The sequence below is a fragment of the Xyrauchen texanus genome, chromosome 26 (assembly GCF_025860055.1).
Source record: "Xyrauchen texanus isolate HMW12.3.18 chromosome 26, RBS_HiC_50CHRs, whole genome shotgun sequence".
NCBI lineage: Eukaryota > Metazoa > Chordata > Actinopteri > Cypriniformes > Catostomidae > Xyrauchen > Xyrauchen texanus.
This window is the reverse complement of record NC_068301.1, coordinates 38,406,062-38,431,460: the sequence shown is the minus strand read 5'-3', so window position 1 is coordinate 38,431,460 and position 25,399 is coordinate 38,406,062. Positions and strand designations below refer to the sequence as shown.

At 38.7% G+C, this 25,399-nt stretch overlaps 1 protein-coding gene across 1 annotated transcript in view; it reads right to left on the bottom strand.

Annotated features, from left to right (window-relative positions):
• Nucleotides 1–5,400: 5,400 nt before the first annotated feature.
• LOC127619508 (uncharacterized) overlaps nt 5,401–25,399 on the bottom strand; it is a 31,035-nt gene continuing 11,036 nt past the window's right edge. The window contains exon 2 of the mRNA XM_052092348.1: nt 5,401–6,921. Coding sequence (XP_051948308.1) covers nt 5,645–6,916 — 1,272 coding nt within the window. The 5' untranslated portion in view covers nt 6,917–6,921 and the 3' untranslated portion in view covers nt 5,401–5,644. The remainder of the gene's footprint in view (nt 6,922–25,399) is intronic.

The following is a 25,399-nucleotide window of genomic DNA, read 5'->3' as shown; positions in this document are numbered from 1 at the left end:
AAGTTAAGATAGTAAATGTATTTATATATTTTGTAGTAGCTAATATAACAAGCAAGTACACTGTGGGAATTATGAATTATACCAATGGAGTCGTATGGATTGCTTTTATGCTCCCATTATTATGCTGTCCTTTTTTATTCATAAATTAATTTCCTCGCCACGGCCAAAACGTTGGAGATATCAAAATCCATCCGCAATGTAGCATCATCAATGTCTTGACTTCATGCTGACCGAGTTTGGTGGCGATTGGATTAATTCTCTAGGAGGAATATATATAATTCCAGAGCATGTGTTTCCAAACAACCTATAATAGCCGACTTCCTGTTGGGCTGGCGTAAAACTTAGAGCACGAAAGTTGTTCAGCCCGATGAGATCTAGAAGTGTTCCAAGTTTCATATTATTACATGCAAGCATGTTTGATATATGGACCAAGTTTTCAGACCCCGTTCAAGGGGGCTGTCGAGCCCCCTGCCACGCCCGGTACCAGCTTCAGCCCGCCCCGATGGCCGCGGGTTCTGACCCGTGTGCAAAGTTTCAAGAGTTTTTGAGCACGTTAAGGGCCCCAAAAGTCCCGGAAACCTTGAAAAACAATATCTTAATGCAAATCTCACCCAACAGAAACAAAAATAAAAGCATTTCACTCATCAGCAAAATCAGCCCCCTCCCCCCAGACACAGAGAGACGTAGGGTCAGTGGGAGAGGCAGAGAAAATTCTCCAAAAAATCCACATTCAAACCAAAATATCTGACTTTCTGTTGGTCTGAGCTAATGACTGTAAATTAGAAAGTTGTCCGGCTCGATGAGAACAATATAATTACTGAGTTTTGTGACTGTGGGTTAAAGTATAAAACCAACCCCTCACTTTTGTCAAAAGGTGGCGCTACTGAGCCCCTGCACCACACCCGTTTCTGAAACTTTGCACATGTCTACTGGCTAATAAATGTGATGTGTCTGTCGAGTTTCATGCAATTTCAAGTATGCTAAGAGTCTAAAAGCATCAAAAAGAATATTCGAGTTTGAAGCATTGCCGCTGCAACAGTATCCAAGATATCAATAATCCTTTCACATGTCTACATCTGCCGTGTGTTTACATTACACACCAAAAGTTTTAAGTAAATCGGGTAAAAATAAGAGGGTGATTTCAAAGCATTTTGAAAGTGACACACTTCCTTCTGCCAGTTGGTGGCGCTATAACTTTGACTCACAATAGTCACATCCATGCGATCGGGCTCTTACAGCGAACAAACTGCTGAAGTTTCATCGAGATCAATTAATGTATGCAGAAGTTATAACACACTTCCTGTTTCTCTTTTCACGCCATCATTTCGTTTCTCGCCACGGCCAAACCGTTCGAGATATCAAAAATCCGCCGGCAATTTTTCATCCTCAATGTCTTGACTTCATGCTGACCGAGTTTCGTGGCGATTGGTGGAATTCTCTAGGAGGAGTATTTCAAATTCCATTGCATGCCTTTTCCAAACAACCCTAAATAGACGATTTCCTGTTGGGCTGAGGTAAAAAGTAAAAGTATGAAGGATATATGAAACGATGAGATCTATATGTGTACCGAGTTTCATATTATTACATGCAAGCATGTTTGATTTATGGACCAAGTTTTCGGACCCCGTTCCAGGGGGCGCCGTCGAGCCCCCCTGCCACGCCCCGGTACCAGCTTCAGCCCGGCCCTAATGGCCGCGGGTTCTGACCCGTGTGCATAGTTTCAAGAGTTTTCGAGCATGTTAAGAGCCCCAAAAGTGCCCCAATAGTCGTAAAAAAAATAATAATCATAGTCATCCTAACGAAAACAATAGGGCCTTGCCTTTTCAAGGCTTGGGCCCTAATAATCCTAACGAAAACAATAGGGCCTTGCCTTTTCAAGGCTTGGGCCCTAATTAACAAATGCAATTTGTCTTGAGTTATTACGTGAAAGGTGGTAAAACTACGGGCCTGGGACATTGCAGTCTCATTGCCAGTAAGTCATAATTGCACACAAAATTACGAATATATTACATAACTGGAACGTTCTTGGTTATCTTGCAACATTAGGAGCCCGTAATGACAACGTTGTGAATTGGTGATTTAATGGTAATGAAATTACGGGCCTGCGACGTTGTTGTTACGTTGCCAATAAGTAATGAAATTACCAAAATATTACGAATATATTACGTAACTGGAACGTTCTTGGTTATCTTGCAACATTAGGAGCCCAGAATGACAACGTTGTGAATTGGTCATTTAATGGTAATGAAATTACGGGCCTGCGACGTTGTAGTTACGTTACCAGTTAGTAAGTCATGAAATTACCAAAAAGTATGGAAAAATTACGTAACTGGTACGTTATGTGTTAGCTGGGGTGTCTTAATTGAATGTAATACAGACGATAGACTCTACGTACTAACTGCATAGCTACATTCATTAATTTCATGACCGATGTATTAAGGATATACAGTGAGGAAAATAAGTATTTGAACACCCTGCTATTTTGCAAGTTCTCCCACTTGGAAATCATGGAAGGGTCTGAAATTGTCATCGTAGGTGCATGTCCACTGTGAGAGACATAATCTAAAAAAAAAATCCAGAAATCACAATATATGATTTTTTAACTATTTATTTGTATGATACAGCTGCAAATAAGTATTTGAACACCTGTCTATCATCTAGAATTCTGACCCTCAAAGACCTGTTAGCCTGCCTTTAAAATGTCCACCTCCACTCCATTTATTATCCTAAATTAGATGCACCTGTTTGAGGTCGTTAGCTGCATAAAGACACCTGTCCACCCCATACAATCAGTAAGAATCCAACTACTAACATGGCCAAGACCAAAGAGCTGTCCAAAGACACTAGAGACAAAATTGTACACCTCCACAAGGCTGGAAAGGGCTACGGGAAATTGCCAAGCAGCTTGGTGAAAAAAGGTCCACTGTTGGAGCAATCATTAGAAAATGGAAGAAGCTAAACATGACTGTCAATCTCCCTCGGACTGGGGCTCCATGCAAGATCTCACCTCGTGGGGTCTCAATGATCCTAAGAAAGGTGAGAAATCAGCCCAGAACTACACGGGAGGAGCTGGTCAATGACCTGAAAAGAGCTGGGACCACCGCTTCCAAGGTTACTGTTGGTAATACACTAAGACGTCACGGTTTGAAATCATGCATGGCATGGAAGGTTCCCCTGCTTAAACCAGCACATGTCAAGGCCCGTCTTAAGTTTGCCAATGACCATTTGGATGATCCAGAGGAGTCATGGGAGAAAGTCATGTGGTCAGATGAGACCAAAATAGAACTTTTTGGTCATAATTCCACTAACCGTGTTTGGAGGAAGAAGAATGATGAGTACCATCCCAAGAACACCATCCCTACTGTGAAGCATGGGGGTGGTAGCATCATGCTTTGGGGGTGTTTTTCTGCACATGGGACAGGGCTGACTGCATTGTATTAAGGAGAGGATGACCGGGGCCATGTATTGCGAGATTTTGGGGAACAACCTCCTTCCCTCAGTTAGAGCATTGAAGATGGGTCGAGGCTGGGTCTTCCAACATGACAATGACCCGAAGCACACAGCCAGGATAACCAAGGAGTGGCTCTGTAAGAAGCATATCAAGGTTCTGGCGTGGCCTAGCCAGTCTCCAGACCTAAACCCAATAGAGAATCTTTGGAGGGAGCTCAAACTCCGTGTTTCTCAGCGACAGCCCAGAAACCTGACTGATCTAGAGAAGATCTGTGTGGAGGAGTGGGCCAAAATCCCTCCTGCAGTGTGTGCAAACCTGGTGAAAAACTACAGGAAACGTTTGACCTCTGTAATTGCAAACAAAGGCTACTGTACCAAATATTAACATTGATTTTCTCAGGTGTTCAAATACTTATTTGCAGCTGTATCATACAAATAAATAGTTAAAAAATCATACATTGTGATTTCTGGATTTTGTTTTTTAGATTATGTCTCTCACAGTGGACATGCACCTACGATGACAATTTCAGACCCCTCCATGATTTCTAAGTGGGAGAACTTGCAAAATAGCAGGGTGTTCAAATACTTATTTTCCTCACTGTATGTATTAATGAAAATGTTATATATTGTTTCAGTGCTTATGTGTACATTCTGGAAATCTTATTCTGCTTGTAAAGAATATGAGATTTGAGTGTCACCCAAGTTATTTGTGTTTATAACCAGTCATTAATATGCAAAGACATGATACTGTTGATAATGTGCTGAACTATTGTATAATGCATATGCTGTTATTGGGATTCGTAGTAAATGCAGCGATGAGAAGCCATCACATCAGTATTCTTCGTTTATTTATATTATACTTCTTTTCAGGAGTACTACACTTACTTATTGCACTAACTTTAAATTTTGTTAGTTAGGGAGCAAGGGTTGCGCTAAAACCACTGTAGTTGCTGTGGTTTTAGTTGCTGGGGAAGATGGGACTTCACAGCGTCATTTGCCGCACTTTCCTCAGTCTTGGACTGGAGAGAACATAACAGTCAAATTAAATAATGGATATTTTACTTGTATTCTAAATCATGACATTATCTACATAACAATACATGTCTTACTGCATAATTTTAAGTTTATGTGGTCCATCTGAACATCCAGTTCAGATAGAACTGGATGTGGGTGGGGCTTAACCCTCTTATTGCATTTGGGTAATTAAGAGCTTTTACTATTTAACAACTATTAACCTTTTCTGCTCTAGCATTACAATCCATTGTGTGCAAAGTGTGGTCCATAATGAAATGGCTTACTTAATTGATGTGAAAGAACTTGACTGGCCTGCACAAAGCCCAGACCTGAACCCCACTGTACACCATTGGGATGAGCTAGAATGCTGAATGTGAGCTTGTGACTGTGGGCCAACCAACATCAGTGCATGACCTCACTGAGTTTGGAGTTTTTGTTTCCTGTACTCATGTTTCATGAAAAACCCAAGAACTAAAAGATTATTGCTATTGGGGAGACAAAAGATGGGACATCCTTGGAATCTAAAATAGTTGAGCAGAGTTCAAAATGTTTGTTTTTCAAATGAGTCCTTTTTGCAGTGTAATGCATTGTAATAGGGAGTCCAGCGAGAAACAAAAATATCTAATGCCAAATTTCTTAACGTTTTATAATGCTATACATTTTTCTGTGATGGATGAAGAACCCAGTCAGGTTTGAAACATAGATGGAAGTGCCTCTATATTAAATTATCTGACATGCAAAACCTAATGATGAGTAACCACTGCAAAATGTCATCAGAGGTTGTACTAACTGGACAAACTGCAACTTGTAATGTGAAGGAATTCGCTCAAGTGGGCTCACACTCTATTAACCACTTATGACCAGTTTGATGTTCTAGTTTTATCATTGGGAAAAATTAGAAAAAATTATTTCTCCCAAGATTATGATTCACATAAAGTTTTCATTTATTGAGAGAACAGTAAAAGAAAAAGCAAAGCAAAATAGAATGGCAATTAAGTATCTGTATTAAGTATTGTTTTATTTAATTTTAAACAATAGTTGTAATATAATATACTATAGTAATATTTAAGTTTACTTGTATTTTTTTGTACTTGCTGAGAAAGGTCTATCGTGCTAGTTGCTGTGTAAATTACGGCTTTTTAATTATGATAAATATTTTGTGCATTTCTAATGCATAACTCTAACACTGATTTTGCGTTGAAGTTTCAACAAAAACCCGAGCTTGGCGTTGGAAGCTCTCCCAGAATGCTCTGCGGATGTAGCGGCCTGGAATGCCACCAGGGACGATGATCTGAGACACAGTGGTGCTTTCACCAGGTCTTCGACTCACATTCACCTGGATTTGCAGGTTGTAGTAGAGCTGATTGTTGCGGGTGATAATGCCCTGCATGTCTATGCGGAGATTATCAGAATGGATCAGATTTGAGCGGGCCTGGTCCACAAGGTACCCATTGTCCCAGCGGCTGATTAAGTTTTGTGCCTCGTTTCTCCAACGTCTGCCATTGGTGATGTCATTTGGAGCTGGCTGTGCACTAAAAGTGGTTGTTATATGGTTACCCTTGTCATGCCGGGTGCATATCAGTACTGGATCTTCTGGGGCTCTCCTGTTGCGATGTTGAGAGGTGACGTATGTGCACTCTCCAGATTCAATGGGCCCGCAGTAATCATACTCTGACTCTGTTGTCCAGCACCAGTTGTAACCTCCTTTATGCAAGCCACAGAAGTGGTTGGAGCGGCAGGGCGTGTCCTTATAGGTTACGTTCACAGTCGGAGAGCAGTAGTCCCAGTCTTTGGCAGTGTGGCACCAGTAGTAATCGCCTCGCTCATAATACTGACACTCGTCTGTGCACACATAATGATACTTAGACCGGTGGAGCAACATCTTTGGTTCAACGGGCCCACAGTAACCCCAGCTTCCTTTCTTCAGCCAGCACCAGTAGTAGGTCTGATCGTGCTTCCCGCATGGGTTGTCTTCTTTACAGTGGTTTCTAAAGTAATCTACATTTTCCGATGGTGAGCAGTAATCCCATCCCTGGGAAGTGTGACACCAAAAGTATACTTCACCTTTTTGGTCACAGCGGTCATAACACAGTGCACCTGTCTTGGATCCATAATGGTTCTTATCCTCCATCACAAGCCCACAGTAACCCCAAGACAAGGGACCAGTTTTGCACCAGTAGTAGTCCTGTCCATTCAGCCCACATGGACTGTTATCTATGCATTGCCTACCCCAGTAGTCCACGTTTTCCTGAGGTGAACAGTACATACTCTGGCACCTACCATCTTTATCAATTGTTTTGCACATGTACACAGCACCGTTGAGCTTGCAATCGTCTATACACAGGGTTCCGTGAAAGGTCAAGAAAGTTGTCCCAGCACTTTGCAATGGCAAACAGAAGAGGAGGAACACAACAAATGAGGTGGACAACTGCATTGTGGGTAGGAGTTCCATTCTCTCTGTGAAGAGTGAGAGGCAGCAGTAAGAGAACATTCAGAGGAAATGATGCTATAACCAGCCTGGTCTCATGAACATAACATGACTGAATAATTTTGTTTTTCAAAAATGTTGCTACAAAGTTCAGTCTACCTTGAGCTACCTTGGAAACTAACCACATTAGATTAAGTGTGTAAATGTAGGTGAGTCTGTAATACAAGCATTAAAATGTATTGTTTTTCATATGATGCATTATTAGGGGTGTGCGGCGAAGTCATTATCTGTATCTGTTGCAATGGCAAAATTACCTGTATCTGTGTATGTATTCAGATAGAACTGGATGTGGGTGGGGCTTAACCCTCTTATTGGATTTTGGTAATTATTTATATAAATAAAAGGTATAAAAATAATAGTTTAATTCCACATGGTTTTCAGTACAGGATCCAAACTTTGTGACTTTGTCAAGACTATCAAAATGCACATAATACATTTCAGATTTTCTTAGAGATATAATCATAAAAAAAATAACATTGACCATCAATTGTGGCTTTACACATGATAATATGTAGATTGTTTTGTACATCTATGATTTAGATTTTTTTTTTACAACACTTAGTATGAAATAATCTTAATGTAAGCTTATTTTGTATCTCACTAGAACTGAATCTTATTTCACATCTAGTGTAGTCTGCACACTCTTCATTCATCTTCTATAGGCAATAGTTTATAGAACGGTGCTAACTTGTGGACAGTAATTACTTTTACAAGAACAACACTCACCCTTAACGGGACACCTGATGTTTTTGGGAGCTGACCAATTTGGTGAAATTCAGCTCGAAAGGAGTCACAGAACAATGAATTTGCGACTGTAAGTCACATTCTGTAAGACTCGCATGGAAGCGTGACTTGATGCACGACATTGCAGAAAATGTGCGTTCGCAAATATATTTTGATCCAAATATGGAAAGCACTTTCAAACTTAATAATCTAAGGTTCTTTCCAGGGATGTTTCACCACATTTCTGTAATGCTTGCTGCGCTGTATGGGTGTTTTCTCTTGCCTGAACATCCACCAATTCATCTTCAAGTGAGTGGAGGGGTAAACCAAAAGTTGCAGCCAAGTCCATAATTTTTTCCACAGGGAAAGTGAATCTCTGGGAGTAAAGCTAGAAAGGGATTTTAAGACCTTTCCCCGATTTCGCCATCTCACTTTGCTGTGCAGAACGAGGTCTCTGTAGGCACCATACAATTTGTCAAACAATGCAACAAACCGGCAGTGCGGTGGCGTGCTTGAATGAAATTGAGCACCTTGACCACAGTGTCCATAACCTTCAAGAGGTATCCATCACCTTACTTGCTGCACAGTGCTTGCAACACATTGAAATGCACAAAGTGAACACTCTCTGCTGAACATCGACGGCTCCTCTGTGGAGATCGTCAAGAGCACCAAATTTCTTGGTTTTCACCTGGCGGAGAGCATCCTGAGCAGCTGCATCACTGCCTGGTTTGGGACTTGCACCATTTTGGACCGCAAAGCCCTGCAGAGGATAGTGAGGACAGCTGAGAAGATCATTGGGGTCTCTCTTCCCTCCATCAAAGACATTTACAAAAAACACTGTATCCGCAAAGCAACCAGCATTGTGGACAACCCCACAAACTCTTTACCCTCCATCTGGCAAGAGATACCGAAGCATTCGGGCCCTCACAGCCAGACTGTGTAACAGCTTCTTCCCCCTAGCCATCAGACTCCTCAATACTCAGAGACTGGTTTGACACACACACGTCCTGAGTTGCACTTTAATTACTGTCACTTTATAACTGGCTGCTACCTCAATAACTGCTATGTGCATAGAACACTCTCTCATAGTATGTTATGTTAACGTTTTTATAAACTGTCATCTTTTTGTCACTGTGTCTCTCACTGTGTCTGTTGTCCTGTTCATTGTTAGAAATGTATTGTACTGTCCCGTACTTTTTGCACATGTTTGCAAGTGCACTTTTATATAGGTATATATATAGGTATTTTATATAGGTATTTTATTTAGTAGTCTCATGTGGTCCTATGTTGTTTTTATGTAGCACCATGGTCCTGGAGGAATGTTGTCTCGTTTCGCTGTGTACTGTACTAACTGTATATGGTTGAAACAACAATAAAAACCACTTGACTCTTGTTTGCATGGGTTCCTTCGTTCACTTTTTCCTCATTCTGTTTCTCTCCCCTAATAACAAATTTGTCCATTTTGATCCCTAATTTTACCAAACTAAAGGCTGCTGATTTGAATTATGCCAAATCGTGCGCTTGCATGATCGTTAACTGTGTAATTGCGTGAGTTCCATGCTCACACAGTAGGTCTGCACATGTCTAAAAATAATATATGATCACCCAATTATTTTTTATGATGAAAAAACATTATAGTTAAAAAACTGAAAGTTATTTAAATGTAGGTTGCATATTGTGGGCCGCACTTCCATGCGTGACCGCCGCTGGTTGAGAACCACTGGTCTAAAGACTGTGTGACGAGACCAAATGTTCATGCACACAATAATCTAAATAGGGCTTGAAAGAAAAAAAGTGTTCACATTTTACTTTGCAGCCATCTGATGGTGATCCAGCCTGCAGAATATTCAGGCATCGACATTCAAAGTACATTCTAAGTACATAGAATAGATTTAGCTTAAAAACGCAGCAAAGAAGTATTCATGTTGTTTGATTTGTACAGATGTTTTGATGATTTTTTTTATCCAGCTGTACTGAGCAGTTATGAGTAATAGGAAATTAATTCAAATTACTATTAATTCTCACATTAAATGTTAATATAAATAGTATATTATGATGTATTTGGATACAATTTCAAAAATATGTTGAGAAAAAGAATGTCTTCACATGTAGTTAATGAAATTTTGAAATGTCAAAGAATTTCTACATTTTATTATGAATTGTTTTGCATATTAATTATTAACTTTTATATTCATCATGGAAGAAAATATCAATCTTTTTACATGTATGAACAGTTAAGATCCTATTAACAATATATTTTAGATGAAAACCATCACGTTATGAATGATTTTAAGCTTGAATATCACCAGATCAGTATTGACCAGTGAATACAAAAGGTGCACACAGATCCTGATCTCAATAGGAGGGTTAAACCGGAAGTGTCTCAAAACTAAATAACATCTTTATTACATTTAGAGTTTATATAAATTAAACATGTCTTGTATATGCCTAGTCATAAATATTAATCATAATTATTATTTAATGTTATTATTCTTTTCTTTTTTTTATTACCAGATAAATCTGAATATGTAGGCTACATTAACAAAATATTTTGTTAACTGTGGTTTCTCATTGAAGTTCATTCATATCTGCTGAAACTGAATTTTTGTTTTGAATCTGTGCATTTATTACAATGAATATGCTGGAGGCACGAGGTGTCAAACAATGGTGAAATGTCAAGCACACATTTCGCAGTGAATATTAAATACATATACAAATATTAGAAGAAATTATAAAAGTCAATATAGCCTACCAACAGATGAGTCTTTCAGGAAATTAAGATACAGTCATTGCTAATTTTATGTGCATGTATTTTTATGTAGATGATGTCATTATTTAGTTAAATTACATGTGAAGAATTAGAGAAATGCAGTGGAATAAATATCAGAAAAAGAACAAGCATGTATTAATTTCTACGTATTATGTGTGGAGGAATATTCTAAATAGATTTATTTTTTGTAATAAAGGATTAACCAGATAATACCTTAATCTGTGATGTGGATGTAAATATGGTCAACTTTAAGTCAGGGACAGACGAGCTCTTCTGTGCATTTATTACAGGGACAATCCCCACGGAGCAACCCAGAGTTAAGTGCCTTGCTCAAGTACACAATGGTGGTGGATGTGGGGATCGAACCAGCGACCTTCTGATTAACAGTTTAACAGTTATGTGCTTTAGCCCACTACACTACCACCGCTCCTATATGAATATATGAGAGAATTTGAAGAAGTGGAAAATGTATATGATATTGTTTCTGAGTTAATGTTACTTTTGACAAGCTCCGATTTCTGAGATGCATACAATAAACAGAGACTGCAAACGGAGTCAAGACCACAGATGAATATATTAGTTTAAATGAATCTACTCCCCCAAGTTATTAACACAAGCCTCGTCTGAAGTGTCGAGAAAGTGTTGGTACAATTTACAGTGAAGTTCTTGGTGTTACTCAGAGGACAGGATATACATTTAAGTATTTTGAACTAATAATACTTAAGTTGACAGATATAAATAAAGCACCTCTGTCATCTGTTGCCCTTGCCACATTAGGTAACACTTTATTTTGATCCCCTACAGATATTCAACTGACTATAAGTGACTTATAAACTGTCTTGCTATAGCTAGTAAACAGTGTTTCAACAAACATTCAGTAGTCTTTAATAGCCTGTATAACAGCAGCAAAATAACAGCTTATCGACTGACTTGCTATAGCTAGTAAACAGTGTTTCAGCAAACATGTAAATCTTTATTAATGACCTTTTAATGAACTGATGTTCTTAACAATAACGTAAGTAGCTCATTAATAAAGATCTATATACAGGCAGTTGAAAGTCTACTATGTTTGTTGAATCACTGTTTACTAGCTATAGCATGTCAGTTAAGTCACATGTAGTCAGTTGAATATCTGTAGGGGACCATCAAAATAAAGTGTTTTGACCCCACAGTCTGTAGATCACCCAGGCTGTACTGAGATTTCCTTGGTGAATTTGCTCAGATATTGTAGTTACTGTAGATAGAGCTTTAATTGTTGGTGACTTCAACATTCATATAGATAACGAAAATTACGCATTGGGATTAGCATTTACTGATGTTCGCAACTCTCTGAGTCAGACAAAATGTGACAGGAATAACTCCGTAATCATACGCTAGATTTAATTCTGTCAAATGGATTTGATGTTGATACTATAGAAATTCTATCACAGGTATTTCACAGTGCATGGAAGGATAGTGTATGTAGCTACAGACAGGCGCTAAAAGCTGCCAGGTCAGCATATTATAGCAAACTCATAGCAAATAACCACAACAATCCAAGGTGTTTTTTCAGTATTGTGGTTAAATTAGCCATGAATAAAGCATCGATTAAACCAGGTATTCCGTCGCTGCACAATAGTAATGACTCCATTAATTTCTTTACTGATAAAATAGAAATAAAATTTGAATTATGCAGTCAACTGTCACTGCACCTCAGAAAACAGTGTCTCATAAATTTCCTCATTAACAACTTCAATCCTTCACTGTAATAGGTCATGAAGAGCTAACAAAACTAAAAAAGAAAATCAAAAGCCACAACATTATGTTAGAGCCAATACCAACTAAGCTATTAAAAGGTATTCCCTGAAATCTCAGAACCTCTTCTTAATATTATTAACTCCTTGCTATTCTTAGGATATGTCCCAAGAAAATGTAAAAAGGTAGTGTCATCCCAACTATGTTCATTAATGCAGAGAAATGGTATATATAAACTATTTCAGTCAGGATTTAGGTCCCATCACAGTACATAGACGGCGCTTATCAGAGTTAAAAATGACTTGCACATATCACTCTTCTAGTGCTTTTAGATCTTAGTACTTCCTCGACACGATAGATCACAATATTCTCATGAATAGGCTGGAGAATTATGTTGGCTTTAGTGGACTTGCATTAGCATGGGTTAGGTCCTATTTATCAGACCGCTACAACTTTGTATGTGTAAATAAAGAATTGTCAAATCAAACTAAAGTCAAGTATGGAGTGCCACAGGGATCAGTATTAGGGCCTTTGCTTTTCTCTGTTTTTCTCTCTATATGCTTCCCTTGGGATATATTATCAGGAATTGTGAAATAATTTTCCACTGTTATGCCGATGATACCTAACTGTATATTTCTTCTAAACCCGACGAAATTTAAAAATTCTCCAAATTAGTAGATTGTATCAATGATTTCAAAGATTGGATGGCTAGAAATGTCCTTGTACTCAATTCCGACAAAAATAATAAATTAGAGGTACTAAATATTGGACCAAAAACCTAAATTTGTATAATTGTATAATTTGCATAAAAATATAATAGGTCATCTTCTACAGGAAAGAACTTAGGTGTTATTTTTGATACCAATCTGTACTTTGAAAATAACATTTAAAAAAATTTAGAACAACATTCATCCACCAAGTTACAACATATGCTCTTTGTTGCTGATGCCGAAAAACGAATTCCTGCATTCATGACATCGTGACTAGATTATTGTAATGCATTACTGGGAGGATGTCCAGCAATATCAATAAATAAACTTTAATTGGTTCAAAATGCAGCTGCCAGAATGCTGACTAGAACCAAAAAATACGATCATATTAGCCCCATTTTATCAGCGTTACATTGGCTACCTGTTAAATATCGTATTAATTTGAAAATTCTGTTAACTACATACAAAGCTTTCAATGGTCTAGTTCCACAGTGCTTAAGTGACCTTCTGTCACACTACATTCTATCACATTCATCACAAAATTCTGGCCTGTTAATAGTTCCTAGAATATCAAAATCCACAAAAGCAGGTAGATCCTTTTACTATTTGGCTCTTAAACTATGGAATAGTCTCCCTAACACTGTTCAGAATGCAGACACACTCAGTTTAAGTCTAGTCTATAGACTCATATATTTAGCCAGGCATACACCTAATTTATCCATTAACTCACAATTAGGCTGCTTTAGTTAGGTCTGCCAGAACTAGAAACATTTCTAAGAAACCCTTCTAACCTAATCTAGAACTCTGCAATAAATTATAGCATCTATGCTAATATTATTCTATTTGTTTCCCTGTGTCAACCCTGGGAAATCAAAAAACATTTTTGATTCATATCCCAAAGTTACCAGAACCGGCCAGATCCAGCTCCTTTTAACTGCTTGGTGTTGGACTCCACTGCTACGTGTCGCTGAGTGATGACAACAAAATAAAATGAGCCAGATATCACATTGGTCTTTTATAATGGACTTCAGAGGATGACTTGATGCCAACTCCGACTGTAAGACATTGGATACTTTATATGCCACTGCCTGAAACTTGAATTTATGATGGACCCCACTGAACCTAACCGAAATTACCTGCCAGTTGAACTGCGATGCACCTCACTGATCTCTGCCTGCATCACCTCGGTCTATTAATGGACTACACTCTTGAAATGGAATACATGGCCCTGTCCCAAATGGCACACTCCGGACTTGTGGACTTCCTCAGAGTCCACACTTCGGTGACGTCATGTAGTGCAGACTTATAGGGCCCCTCGCGCAAGTCCACAAGGGCACATTGAGAAGTATTTTTGGGACAGACTCGATCGTGAAGCGTGGTTATTGGTGGACAGGAGCTGCAGGTTCGGGGAAATATGCTGCCTATTGTTGTTGTTTTTACTATTGTGTTTGCGAGATGGCTTGCCATGCAGAGAAATCACATTTATACGCTCCAACGTCGTAGAAGACAAGATTATTTTTCATGCATACAAATGCTGATGTTATGCACGGAGGAAAGGGTAAGCAAGTAAATGTTATTGACTTTGTAGATAAACATATAACTTGTCAAAAGTCGTTAATGCATTTAATTTTCTTTTTTCTTTATATATATATATATATATATATATGTATTTTATATTTTTTATGTGTACCTTGTTTTTTTTATGTCGTTTTTAATTTACAGGTTTAAATATCCATACTTCACTTACATATGACTCAGTAAAGCCCTGCCATTCGGTTCTATATAATGAATCGTTATGCGATCAGCCTATTATTCAGCGTGCTATTACTATGTTTGAGACATCAACCACTGGTCGATGACCATAATGTTTGTATAAACTGTAGGTAACAACTGGTAAAATGTACACAGTCATAAAAACCATAATGATACTTACACTTAAATATTTTCTTCTCAGCCATGTTATCAATTGTCTGTGTCCGTGAGCGAAAGCGCTCTTCACACCAGTTGGCCTTTCGCAAGGACTCCTGGGTACTTGAAGTGCGTGAATCCTGGATCTGTGCGGGCTTCGCGGAAGACCGCTTCAAGGGTACAAAGGGGGCGCTGCTGAGCACACTTCAGAGCGTTAAAATGCTAAATGGGACGGCCTACGGACTCGTAGACTCAGCAAGCACGCGCAATTTAAGTCCACGAGACCGAAAGTCCGCATGAAGTGCGCCATTTGGGACAGGGCCACAGACTATCAATTCATTGCCAACAAAACCCTTCATCAGCCAACCAACAAAGGACAATACATTTATGGGAACTTCTGCAGTTAATCCACGATGGACTTCAAATACATTAGTCATTAATCTTACAGTTCATATAGAATCTTTAAAGCCTGAGCCCTAAATTCATAAAATTCCATTCTGTGCCAGAAAATGATATTCATATTCATATTACATTCATATTCATATAACATCACACACCTGAACTGTATATGCCACACTGAAGAGAATAACTGGGGCTTTCAAATTATATAAATATATGTATGATTATTTAAGGCTATTCATTCTTTATCAATAAGATTTCATACAGGAATTTTTACAAAATATTTCTCCGGCCACCATACTTCATCAGACAACTGTGTTTTCAACTATTTTCATTACAAATTAGAGGAAAACTTAGTGTATGATATATATATATATATATATATAATTATGTGGCAATGTAGAATAGCAGACAGATTAGAAATATAATCTATTGTTTAAAAGTTATGACCATTCTAGTGATTAGTGGGAATACAGAATAAAAAAAACATTTAGAATGTTAAGATACATTTCACATGACCCCTCCTCAAATACTCTAATAATAAATTGAGATTGCATCTGAAATTGAAAGACACAAACACTGCAAAAAAAAAAAACTAGCGTTACTCCTACAAATAAATGCTTTGTAAAAACGTTTTGACTTTCTTTTTTTTTTGAACACTGTATTTATTGGGTTTTTGCGTAAAAAAAAAAAAAAAAACTAAAACAGGGAAAAACAATACAAAATACAAATTGAATGATTCATCCATATCACAACCCTATATCACACCCCAAATCTCCCTCCCCCAGTGCCACTAATAAACCATACACAGATTAAACAAGAAAAAGGCATTTAAAGTCATATTAAATTTAGGTATTTTGTCCTGTTGTTGTTATACCCATATATGAAAGGAAACTGCCCCAGTGTTTTACAAACAGATCTTGATGTTTCTTCAAACAGAATGCAATTTTCTCAAGAGATACATATGATGATACTTCTGTGGTCCACATAGAAGTAGTAGGTGGTTTAGAGTCCTTCCACCTCAGAGTTATGCATTTTATTGGTGCTAAGAAAGCTAATCTAACAAACCTAAGATTAATCCCCCTCCGTTCCTCTAATAATGAAGTGTCCCCCAACAAGATGAGTCTGGGTTCCTTGAGTATATTAGTACCGACCACTGTGCCAATGATCTCTAAGACCCCTTCCCAGTATACCTCAAGATCAGGACAAGACCACAGCATGTGTAGAAGTGTCCCTCTCTGCACTTTGCATCTTGGACATAGCTCTGAATAGTTACTTTTAAAAGCGTTTAGTCTTACTGGGGTATATAGACTCTGTGTATCACATTAAATTGAATGAGTTTATGGTGGCTATTGATCGACAGAGTCTGAGCTTTCTCACATATAGTTTCCCATTCATCATCACTGAATGAGCACTCCAGGTCTTTTTCCCATTTAGATTTAACATTGTGAAGATTGCCAGCCATCAACTGGGACAGCTTACCATAAATAAATTATATAAGACTTTTAGGGTCTTTTTTATCAGAAAAGATGTCCTCCATGGGGGAAGGGGAAAGGTTAGATAGACGACCACCTTGCTGAGTCTGAATGTAGTGTCTAACTTGTAGGTATTTGAAGAAAAATTTAGAAGAGAGGCAAAATTTCTGTTGTAGCTGCTCGAAAGACATGAGTGCGTCCCCATCATAAAGTTCTTCAAAAGTTTAAATGCCACAGTCATACCATTGTTTGGCTATGCCATCTTTAAGAGCTGAGGGTAGGAAAAGATTATAATAAAAGGCAGTGGATCTGAACAAAGTTTGTTTGCATTTCATCTTTTTCCTGAGGTCTGTACAGATTTTACACGTACCAATGATCAGAGGGTTAGAAGTCAATTTCTTTAAGCAATTCAGAGGGGCAAAAGGTGTTGCAGCAAGAGCTATACCCTGTACTTGTGCTTCCTCTAATTGTCGCCACGCTGGCGGAGAAGTGCATTTCGTTTGCCAAATCCAAATTGAGCGCAGCTGAGCTGCACAGTAGTACAAATAAAAATTGGGCAACTTTAATCCGCCGTTCCGGAATGTCATACATAGAGAATTTAGCTTGACCCCGTGGCACTTTTCCTTTCAATAAAAACCTCGAAATAATACTATTAAGTTCCCTAAAGAAAAACCTTGGCAAAACAGGAGGGAGCGCCTGAAATAAATATAAAAACTTTGGCAGTATAGTCATTTTGATAGAGTTTACCCGGCCAATTAACGAAATAGGGAGGGACTTCCACCTATCTAAATCCCCTTCTACTTTTGCTGTTCGGGATGTTTTCAGCCACTGGGGGGTGTTGTTGAGTCGTAATTTGGCCATAACTTTCTCCGTGTTTCAGCAAATGGAATGATTTTTGGTGACAAATCTTATTTTCACACATATTTTAGGAAAATGCTTTGAAAATTTTCAAAAACTCAACAGTAGACTGTGGGCAAATTCACTACCCTTTCGTTATGTTCGTGGCTGAAAACAGCCACTACTTTAAACTGCTGTAAAAATGTATCAGATAAATAATTTTTTCAATTTTTTTTGCATAAATCTATTAATCAACCTCAGTCCTGTTCAAAACTACTAAATGTTTAAAAAAAAAAAAAAAAATATCAGTATTTTAACTCTTTAATTGCCAAATTCATAAATTATGTCACTGATTTGGGGAAAAAAACACTCAAAATGACTTATTTTCAATATAAAATGTGATTGTGGACTGGATTTTTTTTTTACCTTTTATCACAGTCTTGGACATGTCAAAGATTAGAAACAACATTGGTTTCGATGCATTGTTAGTTTTTGTGCAGCATCAGATTTGAACTTTTTGTCCCTCATTTACTGTTCGTGGCTGTTTTTGCCCCATTGACTTCCATTATAACCACATTTTTTGATTGCAAAGCCATGACACCATATAATCATGCATTTTTGATTGTTGGTGGTTTTCCCTGTTGGGAAGAGGTAAAATTTGTAATTTTTACTGTTGATAACCATGTGGCACCATTAACCCTTTAGATAGGCCTGTGCAAAAAAAGCTTAGTTTCTGGCTTTTACATGGAGTTATATGGAGTATAATAGCATAGTAAAGTGTGTGTGGGTGTGTGTTGGTGTGTGTGTGTGTGTGAGAGAGAGAGAGAGAGAGAGTGTGAGAACTCACCTTGTTGCGTCTGAGAAAATCAAAACATGCACCTCAGCTCTCACAACTACATGGAGTAAACAAAAACAAAGTGCCTTTTGATGGTGAGAAATGCAGAGTAATCAAAGCAAGTGGATTTAAACACTTGCATGGAAGCCTGCTGGTCATTTGATGGTGAGAAGTGCAGCAAGCAACATGAGAAAGGGAAAAATCTACTCAGCATCTGCATCAGATTTATGAACAATTTCTAGGAAATCTAGGAAAAGCCTTCTCCGAAACCGCTTTGCCTGGTTCCAGGAGGGATCCACAGCTGTGAAGATGACATATGCATTATATGCCGAGACGTCCATCATATTAAAAAATAACGTCTGTGGCCACCGATTGGTCCTCCTCCTGCAGCTGTAGGTGCCGACAACCTACAAAAATAAAAGAACAAGAAAAGAATAAGTACAGATTTCATAATAAGTATTTTTGAAGCTGCACATGACAATGAGAATAGTCATGCAAACATTGTCAAAACACAAACAATATCTCCTAAATTTATCTCTAACAAGCACATGAATTCAAGTAAAAATTAACAGGAATAGGATGCATGTAGTAACAAATGTGTAATGGCACATACCTTGTCTAGATCGTCGACACCTCCCTTGCAGCGGTTGTAATCTGCGATTATCTCTGGCTTCTTTTTTGGTCCCTCTGTCACCACTGCTTTGCTGACAATGAGGTCAATCATCTCCTCTGTGAAAAACAGATTAAACACAGAATCCATGTTCTGGACCCTTGCGATGGCATAGCTGTCGGCCCTGGAGTCACGCCTCTGGCAGGCTGAAGAAAGGGAGTTGTCTCCGCGTTGGTGGAAAACCACACTTCGCCGTTTCTTCCAATCTACCCAGATCCAGGATCCTCCGAATCCTCCTCGCCTTCAGTGGAAGCTAGAGAGGATGATGAGGGTGCCACATCCAAATCAGGATCTGACTCTGCTGAGTCTGTGGTTTCAGAGGGAGAAGACAATACATCCTGCAGCTCGCTGGAGGGGTCAGGCTGCATTATCATCTCTAAAACTTCACTACAAGTCAAACCCTTTCTCATGTTGCTTGCTGCTCTTCTCACCATCAAATGACCAGCAGGCTTGCATGCAAGTGTTTAAATCCACTTGCTTTGTTTTTGATTACTCTGCATTTCTCACCATCAAAAGGCACTTTGTTTTTGTTTACTCCATGTAGTTGTGAGAGCTGAGGTGCATGTTTTGATTTTCTCAGACGCAAAAAGGTGAGTTCTCACACTTTCTCTCTCTCTCACACACACACACACACACACCAACACACACCCACACACACACTTTACTATGCTATTATACTCCATATAACTCCATGTAAAAGCCAGAAACTAAGCTTTTTTTGCACAGGCCTATCTAAAGGGTTAATGGTGCCACGTGGTTATCAACAGTAAAAATTACAAATTTTACCTCTTCCCAACAGGGAAAACCACCAACAATCAAAAATGCATGATTATATGGTGTCATGGCTTTGCAATCAAAAAATGTGGTTATAATGGAAGTCAATGGGGCAAAAAGAGCCACGAACAGTAAATGAGGGAGAAAAAGTTCAAATCTGATGCTGCACAAAAACTAACAATGCATCGAAACCAATGTTGTTTCTAATCTTTGACATGTCCAAGACTGTGATAAAAGGTAAAAAAATCCAGTCCACAATCACATTTTATATTGAAAATAAGTCATTTTGTGTGTTTTTTTTTCCCCCAAATCAGTGACATCATTTATGAATTTGGCAATTAAAGAGTTAAAATCTAGATTTTTATTTTTTTTTTTAAAACATTTAGTAGTTTTGAACAGGACTGAGGTTGATTAATAGATTTATGCAAAAAAAATTGAAAAAATAAATACCGCAACTTTTTTCCCACGCTTTGAACCTCGCGGCTTATACAATGACGCGGCTAATATATGGATTTTTCCCGCTTTCAAATTTTATAAAAAAAAAAAAAAAAAAAAACAGTCTGTGACGTGCTCAGTTTTTTGGCAGCGTGAAGCTTTCATTAGACCAATGAAATTGCCGAATGGGTTAAGATCAAAACAACTTTTTTTTGTTTACTGTTTAGATTAAATCGAGCGTGCTCAAACTTCCCATCATTCTGATTACGGTAGTAATTTTGTCACCCTCAAGACACGGAGAAATGCATATGATGCAGCTTTCAAGTTGAAGGCGATTGATCTGGCTGTTGGAAAAGGAAATAGAGCTGCTGCACGGGAGCTTGGTCTTAATGAGTCGATGATAAGACGTTGGAAAAAGACAGCTAAATCTGAGGCTATTCTGAGGCTATTCAACTCCGACACCGAAGGAGATGACTTCAGTGGTTTCAGTGCACAGGACGAGGAAGATAGTGACCAATGACTTTCTTGGTAGGCTACTGTTTACTGCAAATGTTTTATTACAAGCCGTGTGTGGCAGCGTGTTTCGTTAAAGCCTATTTATTGTTGTTACAAGCCGTGTTTTGTTAAAGCCTGTGTAAAGTTCATTTGTTTCAATGTACCGGTAGGCACCTGCGGCTTATAGACAGGTGCGGCTTATTTATGTTCAAAATCATATTTTTTTTTAAAAATCAGTGGGTGCGGCTTATATTCAGGTGCGCTCAATAGTCCGGAAATTACGGTATCTGATACATTTTTACAGCAGTTTAAAGTAGTGGCTGTTTTCAGCCACGAACATAACGAAAGGGTAGTGAATTTGAACAATGCACAAGGGTTAAGTAAAGGGATATAATTTAGGTTATATAACTGAGACAAGTCTCTGGATATTTGTAGTCCAAGATAAGTGAATTTATCCTTATTCCAGGTGAAGGGAAAATTTCTAAGAGGTAGTCGAGTAGCTGCTATATTAAGGGGCATAGAGACACTCTTATTTACATTAATTTTATAGCCAGATATGACTCCATAATCTTGTAGTAGAGTCGTCAATGCTGGTATAGTAGAGTTTACATTAATCAAATACAACATGATATCGTCTGCGTATAATGAGATTATATGCCGAGATTGAAGGGTTGTAAAGCCACTGATGGCGTCATGCGAGCGAATTGCAATAGCTAAAGGCTCTATTGCTAGCGCGAATTAAAGGGGAGACAGAGGGCAACCCCGTCTCGTGCCCCGCTCCAAAGAGAATGGAGTCGAGATTCACCATTGGTCTGAATGACTGCTGTTGGATGGTTATAAAGCATCTTAACCATATTAATAAATTTAGGGCCAAAATTCATCTTTTGAAGGACCGAAAGCAGATATAGCCACTCAACTCGATCAAAGGCCTTTTCGGCATCTAAAGAAACGGCAATAACAGGGTAGTCCACCTGAGAGGCGGAAAAAGTTACGTTTAGTAGCCTACGAACGTTGTCAAAAAGGCATCGGTTTTGAATAAATCCTGTCTGATCCATATGTACTACCTGTGAGATTACTTTTTCCAATCTTAAGGCAATAATTTTGGCAAACACCTTGTAATCCGAATTGAGTAATGAGATTGGCCTATACGAGCCACACAAGCAAGGGTCTTTACCAGGCTTAAGTAGAAAAGTTATCATAGCCTGTTCGACAGAGTCTGGTAAACGTTGAGACTCTATAGCTTGCATATACATATCCTGCATTGGCTTAATTAATTTGGGTATAAAAGTTATAAAGAAATCCATAGAGAAACCATCCAAACCAGGTGATTTGCCAGCAGTTAAGCATGATATGGCCTCTTGTATTTCGACCCTAGTAATGTCCCCCTCCAAACTGTCCCTAGAAACTTTAGTGAGAGATGGTTTGTCCAATTTATCCAGAAAGGTATGTGTTTTCAACATATCGGTACCTTGGGAGGTATATAACAATTTATAGAATCGCATAAATTCCTGATTAATAAGAGTAGGATCTCTGATAACAGTATTGTCAGCTCAACGTATTGCGTTAATGGACCTCACTGCATCTTCTTTTCGTATTTGCCAGGCCAACAATTTGCCAATTTTGTCCCCGTGCTCGTAATATCGCTGTTTAGATCTAAGGAGGACACACTCTGCTTCTTTAGTGGACAGCATATCGTACTCAAGCCGCAGTGAGCTTAGTTTCTGAAACATATTTTCATCTCCATGGATAGAACAGTCCTGTTCCAATTTTTTGATGTCTTTAGAAAGTAGGTTCAGATGACTCTGATATTTTTTTCTTTTTACCAGATGAGTATGATAAAATTATTCCCCTTAGATAAGCCTTTAATGACTCCACCCCTGGAGGAGCGGATCCCACATTAAAGTTCAAAAAACATTCTATGTTGTTATTTAAAAAAGCTATAAAGTCAAGGTCATTGAGGAGATAGTTACTAATCGCCATCTTCTAAGATGTGTTCCGGTGGTAGGAGCATTAACCATAAGGACTAGTGGGGAGTGATCCGATAAAGTCCGTGGAAGGTATTCACATAAACATTTGCTATTGTGATACTTTCAGCTGCAATATACCCTTTAAGGACAATATATCTTCCGCAGTTGCCTTTAACCACATGCTCCAAGACAAAAGGAACTCTGCGGTTTGTCAGAATAGCAACCCCTCTTGAGTGAGAACTATATGAAGCAAAAAAGACTTGACCAGGCCATTGACGTGATAGCTTACAATGATCCTCCTCAATCAGATGGGTCTCTTGCAAAAGAGCAATGTCTATCTTATTTTTCTTTAAAAACAACAGTATTTTCTTTCTCTTTAAATTGTTATTAATCCCATTAACATTCCAGGACAGATATTTATATTTAACTAGTTCAGTTATAGGTCAAGGTAAAATAAAAGCAACACAAAATGATCGAGAGTAAAGAAAAAAAAAAGAACAAGAAAGTGGCACCCCCCAACACTCCCCCCCTCCCCGGGAAAAAAAAACACGCGTAACGTTGCATATTGAACATGCGCAACTTCAAGCTAAAGCTACCCACATACATCCACAGAATAAACGCAGATTACGCCATCTACTGGGCAACGAAAGTTAGTAAACTGGACAGAATTATTTTAGAGAACAGCTTATAAATAAAGTGGTAGGATAGACAATTGAACAGGCTCCTTGTTGTCCCTTCTTACAACTATTCGGAGGTCACATATCCATAGACCCAATTACTATTTACAACGTACCCACAGTCTTACTCCGAACTCGTTGCCGACAGAAGTGTTGGGTGATGAGTTTTCAAATAAGCCTCTGCAGTGTCTTTCGAGTTGAAATATCTTGCACCCTCTGGTAGACCCACTGTCAACGTGGCAGGGTATTGCATGCTGTATGAGATACTATGATCCCGGAGCCGTCTTCTAAGAGGGGCAAACGCCTGTTTCTTCTTGTAGAGGGTCGTTGACATGTCCCGGAAGATCATGATTTTTGAATTGCCATATGTAAGCTCTTTTTTTTTTCCTCCCGTGCAGCATTCAATATTGAGACCGTATCTCTGAAGCGAAGCAATTTAATCACAATGGCCCGTGGTCTTTCGTATTCTGCCGGCCGGCGCTGAAGCGTGCGGTGAGCTCGTTCAATTTCAAAGGGGCGCTCCTGATCAACACCGATGATTTTTGGAAGCCATTCCTCCACGAATGACACTGCGTTTCTCCCTTCTACCCCTTCAGGAAAGCCAACAAGGCGTAAATTGTTACGCCTGGAGCGATTTTCAAGATCGTCGACCTTATCTTTCAGAGTAAGTATTTCACGCTCCGCATGCTTTTTACCGTCCACGATGTCCTCACGCAGACTCACAATGGCTTCTTCAAATCCGTCTTGGCGTGATTCGAGTTCAAACAGTTTTTGCCTCGTTTCTTGAAGGTCGCTGTGTACTTTGTCTACTGAGTCCCGTATTTCACACAGACGCCCGTCTAGCATGACTTGAATTTTCACGAAGCCTTTCTCCAGTTCTGACTGGAACCATTCAGGAGGTGACGCCAAGTTAACCGTCAGTACTGAAGGGCTGTATTCGGTGGCGTTAGTTGTTTCCTTTTTGTTCTCGATGGGTTTTTTAGGAGGCATCCTCAAGGGTTGCCAAAAGAGGTGTATCCAGTTTAAATTAAAGAAAATACAAGCGTAGCCGCGTTTTGCTCAAGTTAATGCACTATAAGCAGGATTTTCTGTGGGAGCGATGCTTTCGCGTCTTACTCTATGGCGGCCATAACCGGACCCCACGTTTTGACTTTCAATAGACAATATTGACAACACATGTTAAATAATTGTCTTACCTTGAAAGATCACCTCAGTTTTCAATTTGAAGCAATAAGTCCAACACTGGAGGTAATCTCCCAGGATATCCTCTCTGGCTCCGTTCAGTCAAATGGAGGATAAAAATAATGACGATACATTTATTATTCACGCCCAGTAACCCCTTAACAAATCATATGTGCCTTTAGCCTATATTGTATCTGGCAGTTTTCAGAAATAAAATAGGTGATTGGACGGCGAAGACACTGAGACAGGAACCAAGGGAATAATTGTTTCCAAATTTGAACGCTCCGGCTGGAAAGCACTGTATCTTAACACTTAGTTTACTGATTTTAAACCATGATTTGCACTGCAAATAAATAACTAATAATGTCTTGCACTACGTCTACGTCATACGCCGGAACTCGACTCTCTCGTGAATGCGCGGACGGCGTTACCGGAAGCCAGTGATTATTGTTATAAAGTTATAAATATGGATATTTTTCTCACTAAAACACATTGCTTCACTTCAGAAGGCCTTTATGAACCCCCTGGAGTCGTATGGAGTACTTTTTTGATGGATGGATGCGCTTTTTTGGGCTTCAAAATCTGGGGTCTTATTCACTCCGATTATAAAGCTTGGATGAGCCAGGATATTTTTTAATATAACTCTGATTGTGTTTGGATGAAAGAAGAAAGTCCTATACACCAGGGATGGCTTGAGGGTGAGTAAATTATGGGATAATTAAAATTTTTGGGTGAACTAACCCTTTAATGCTTTTTCTGTGATACACAGTGTATAATTATTTAAAGGGCACCTATTATGCCCCTTTTCACAAGATGTAATTTAAATCTTTGATATCCCCAGAATGTGTCTGTGAAG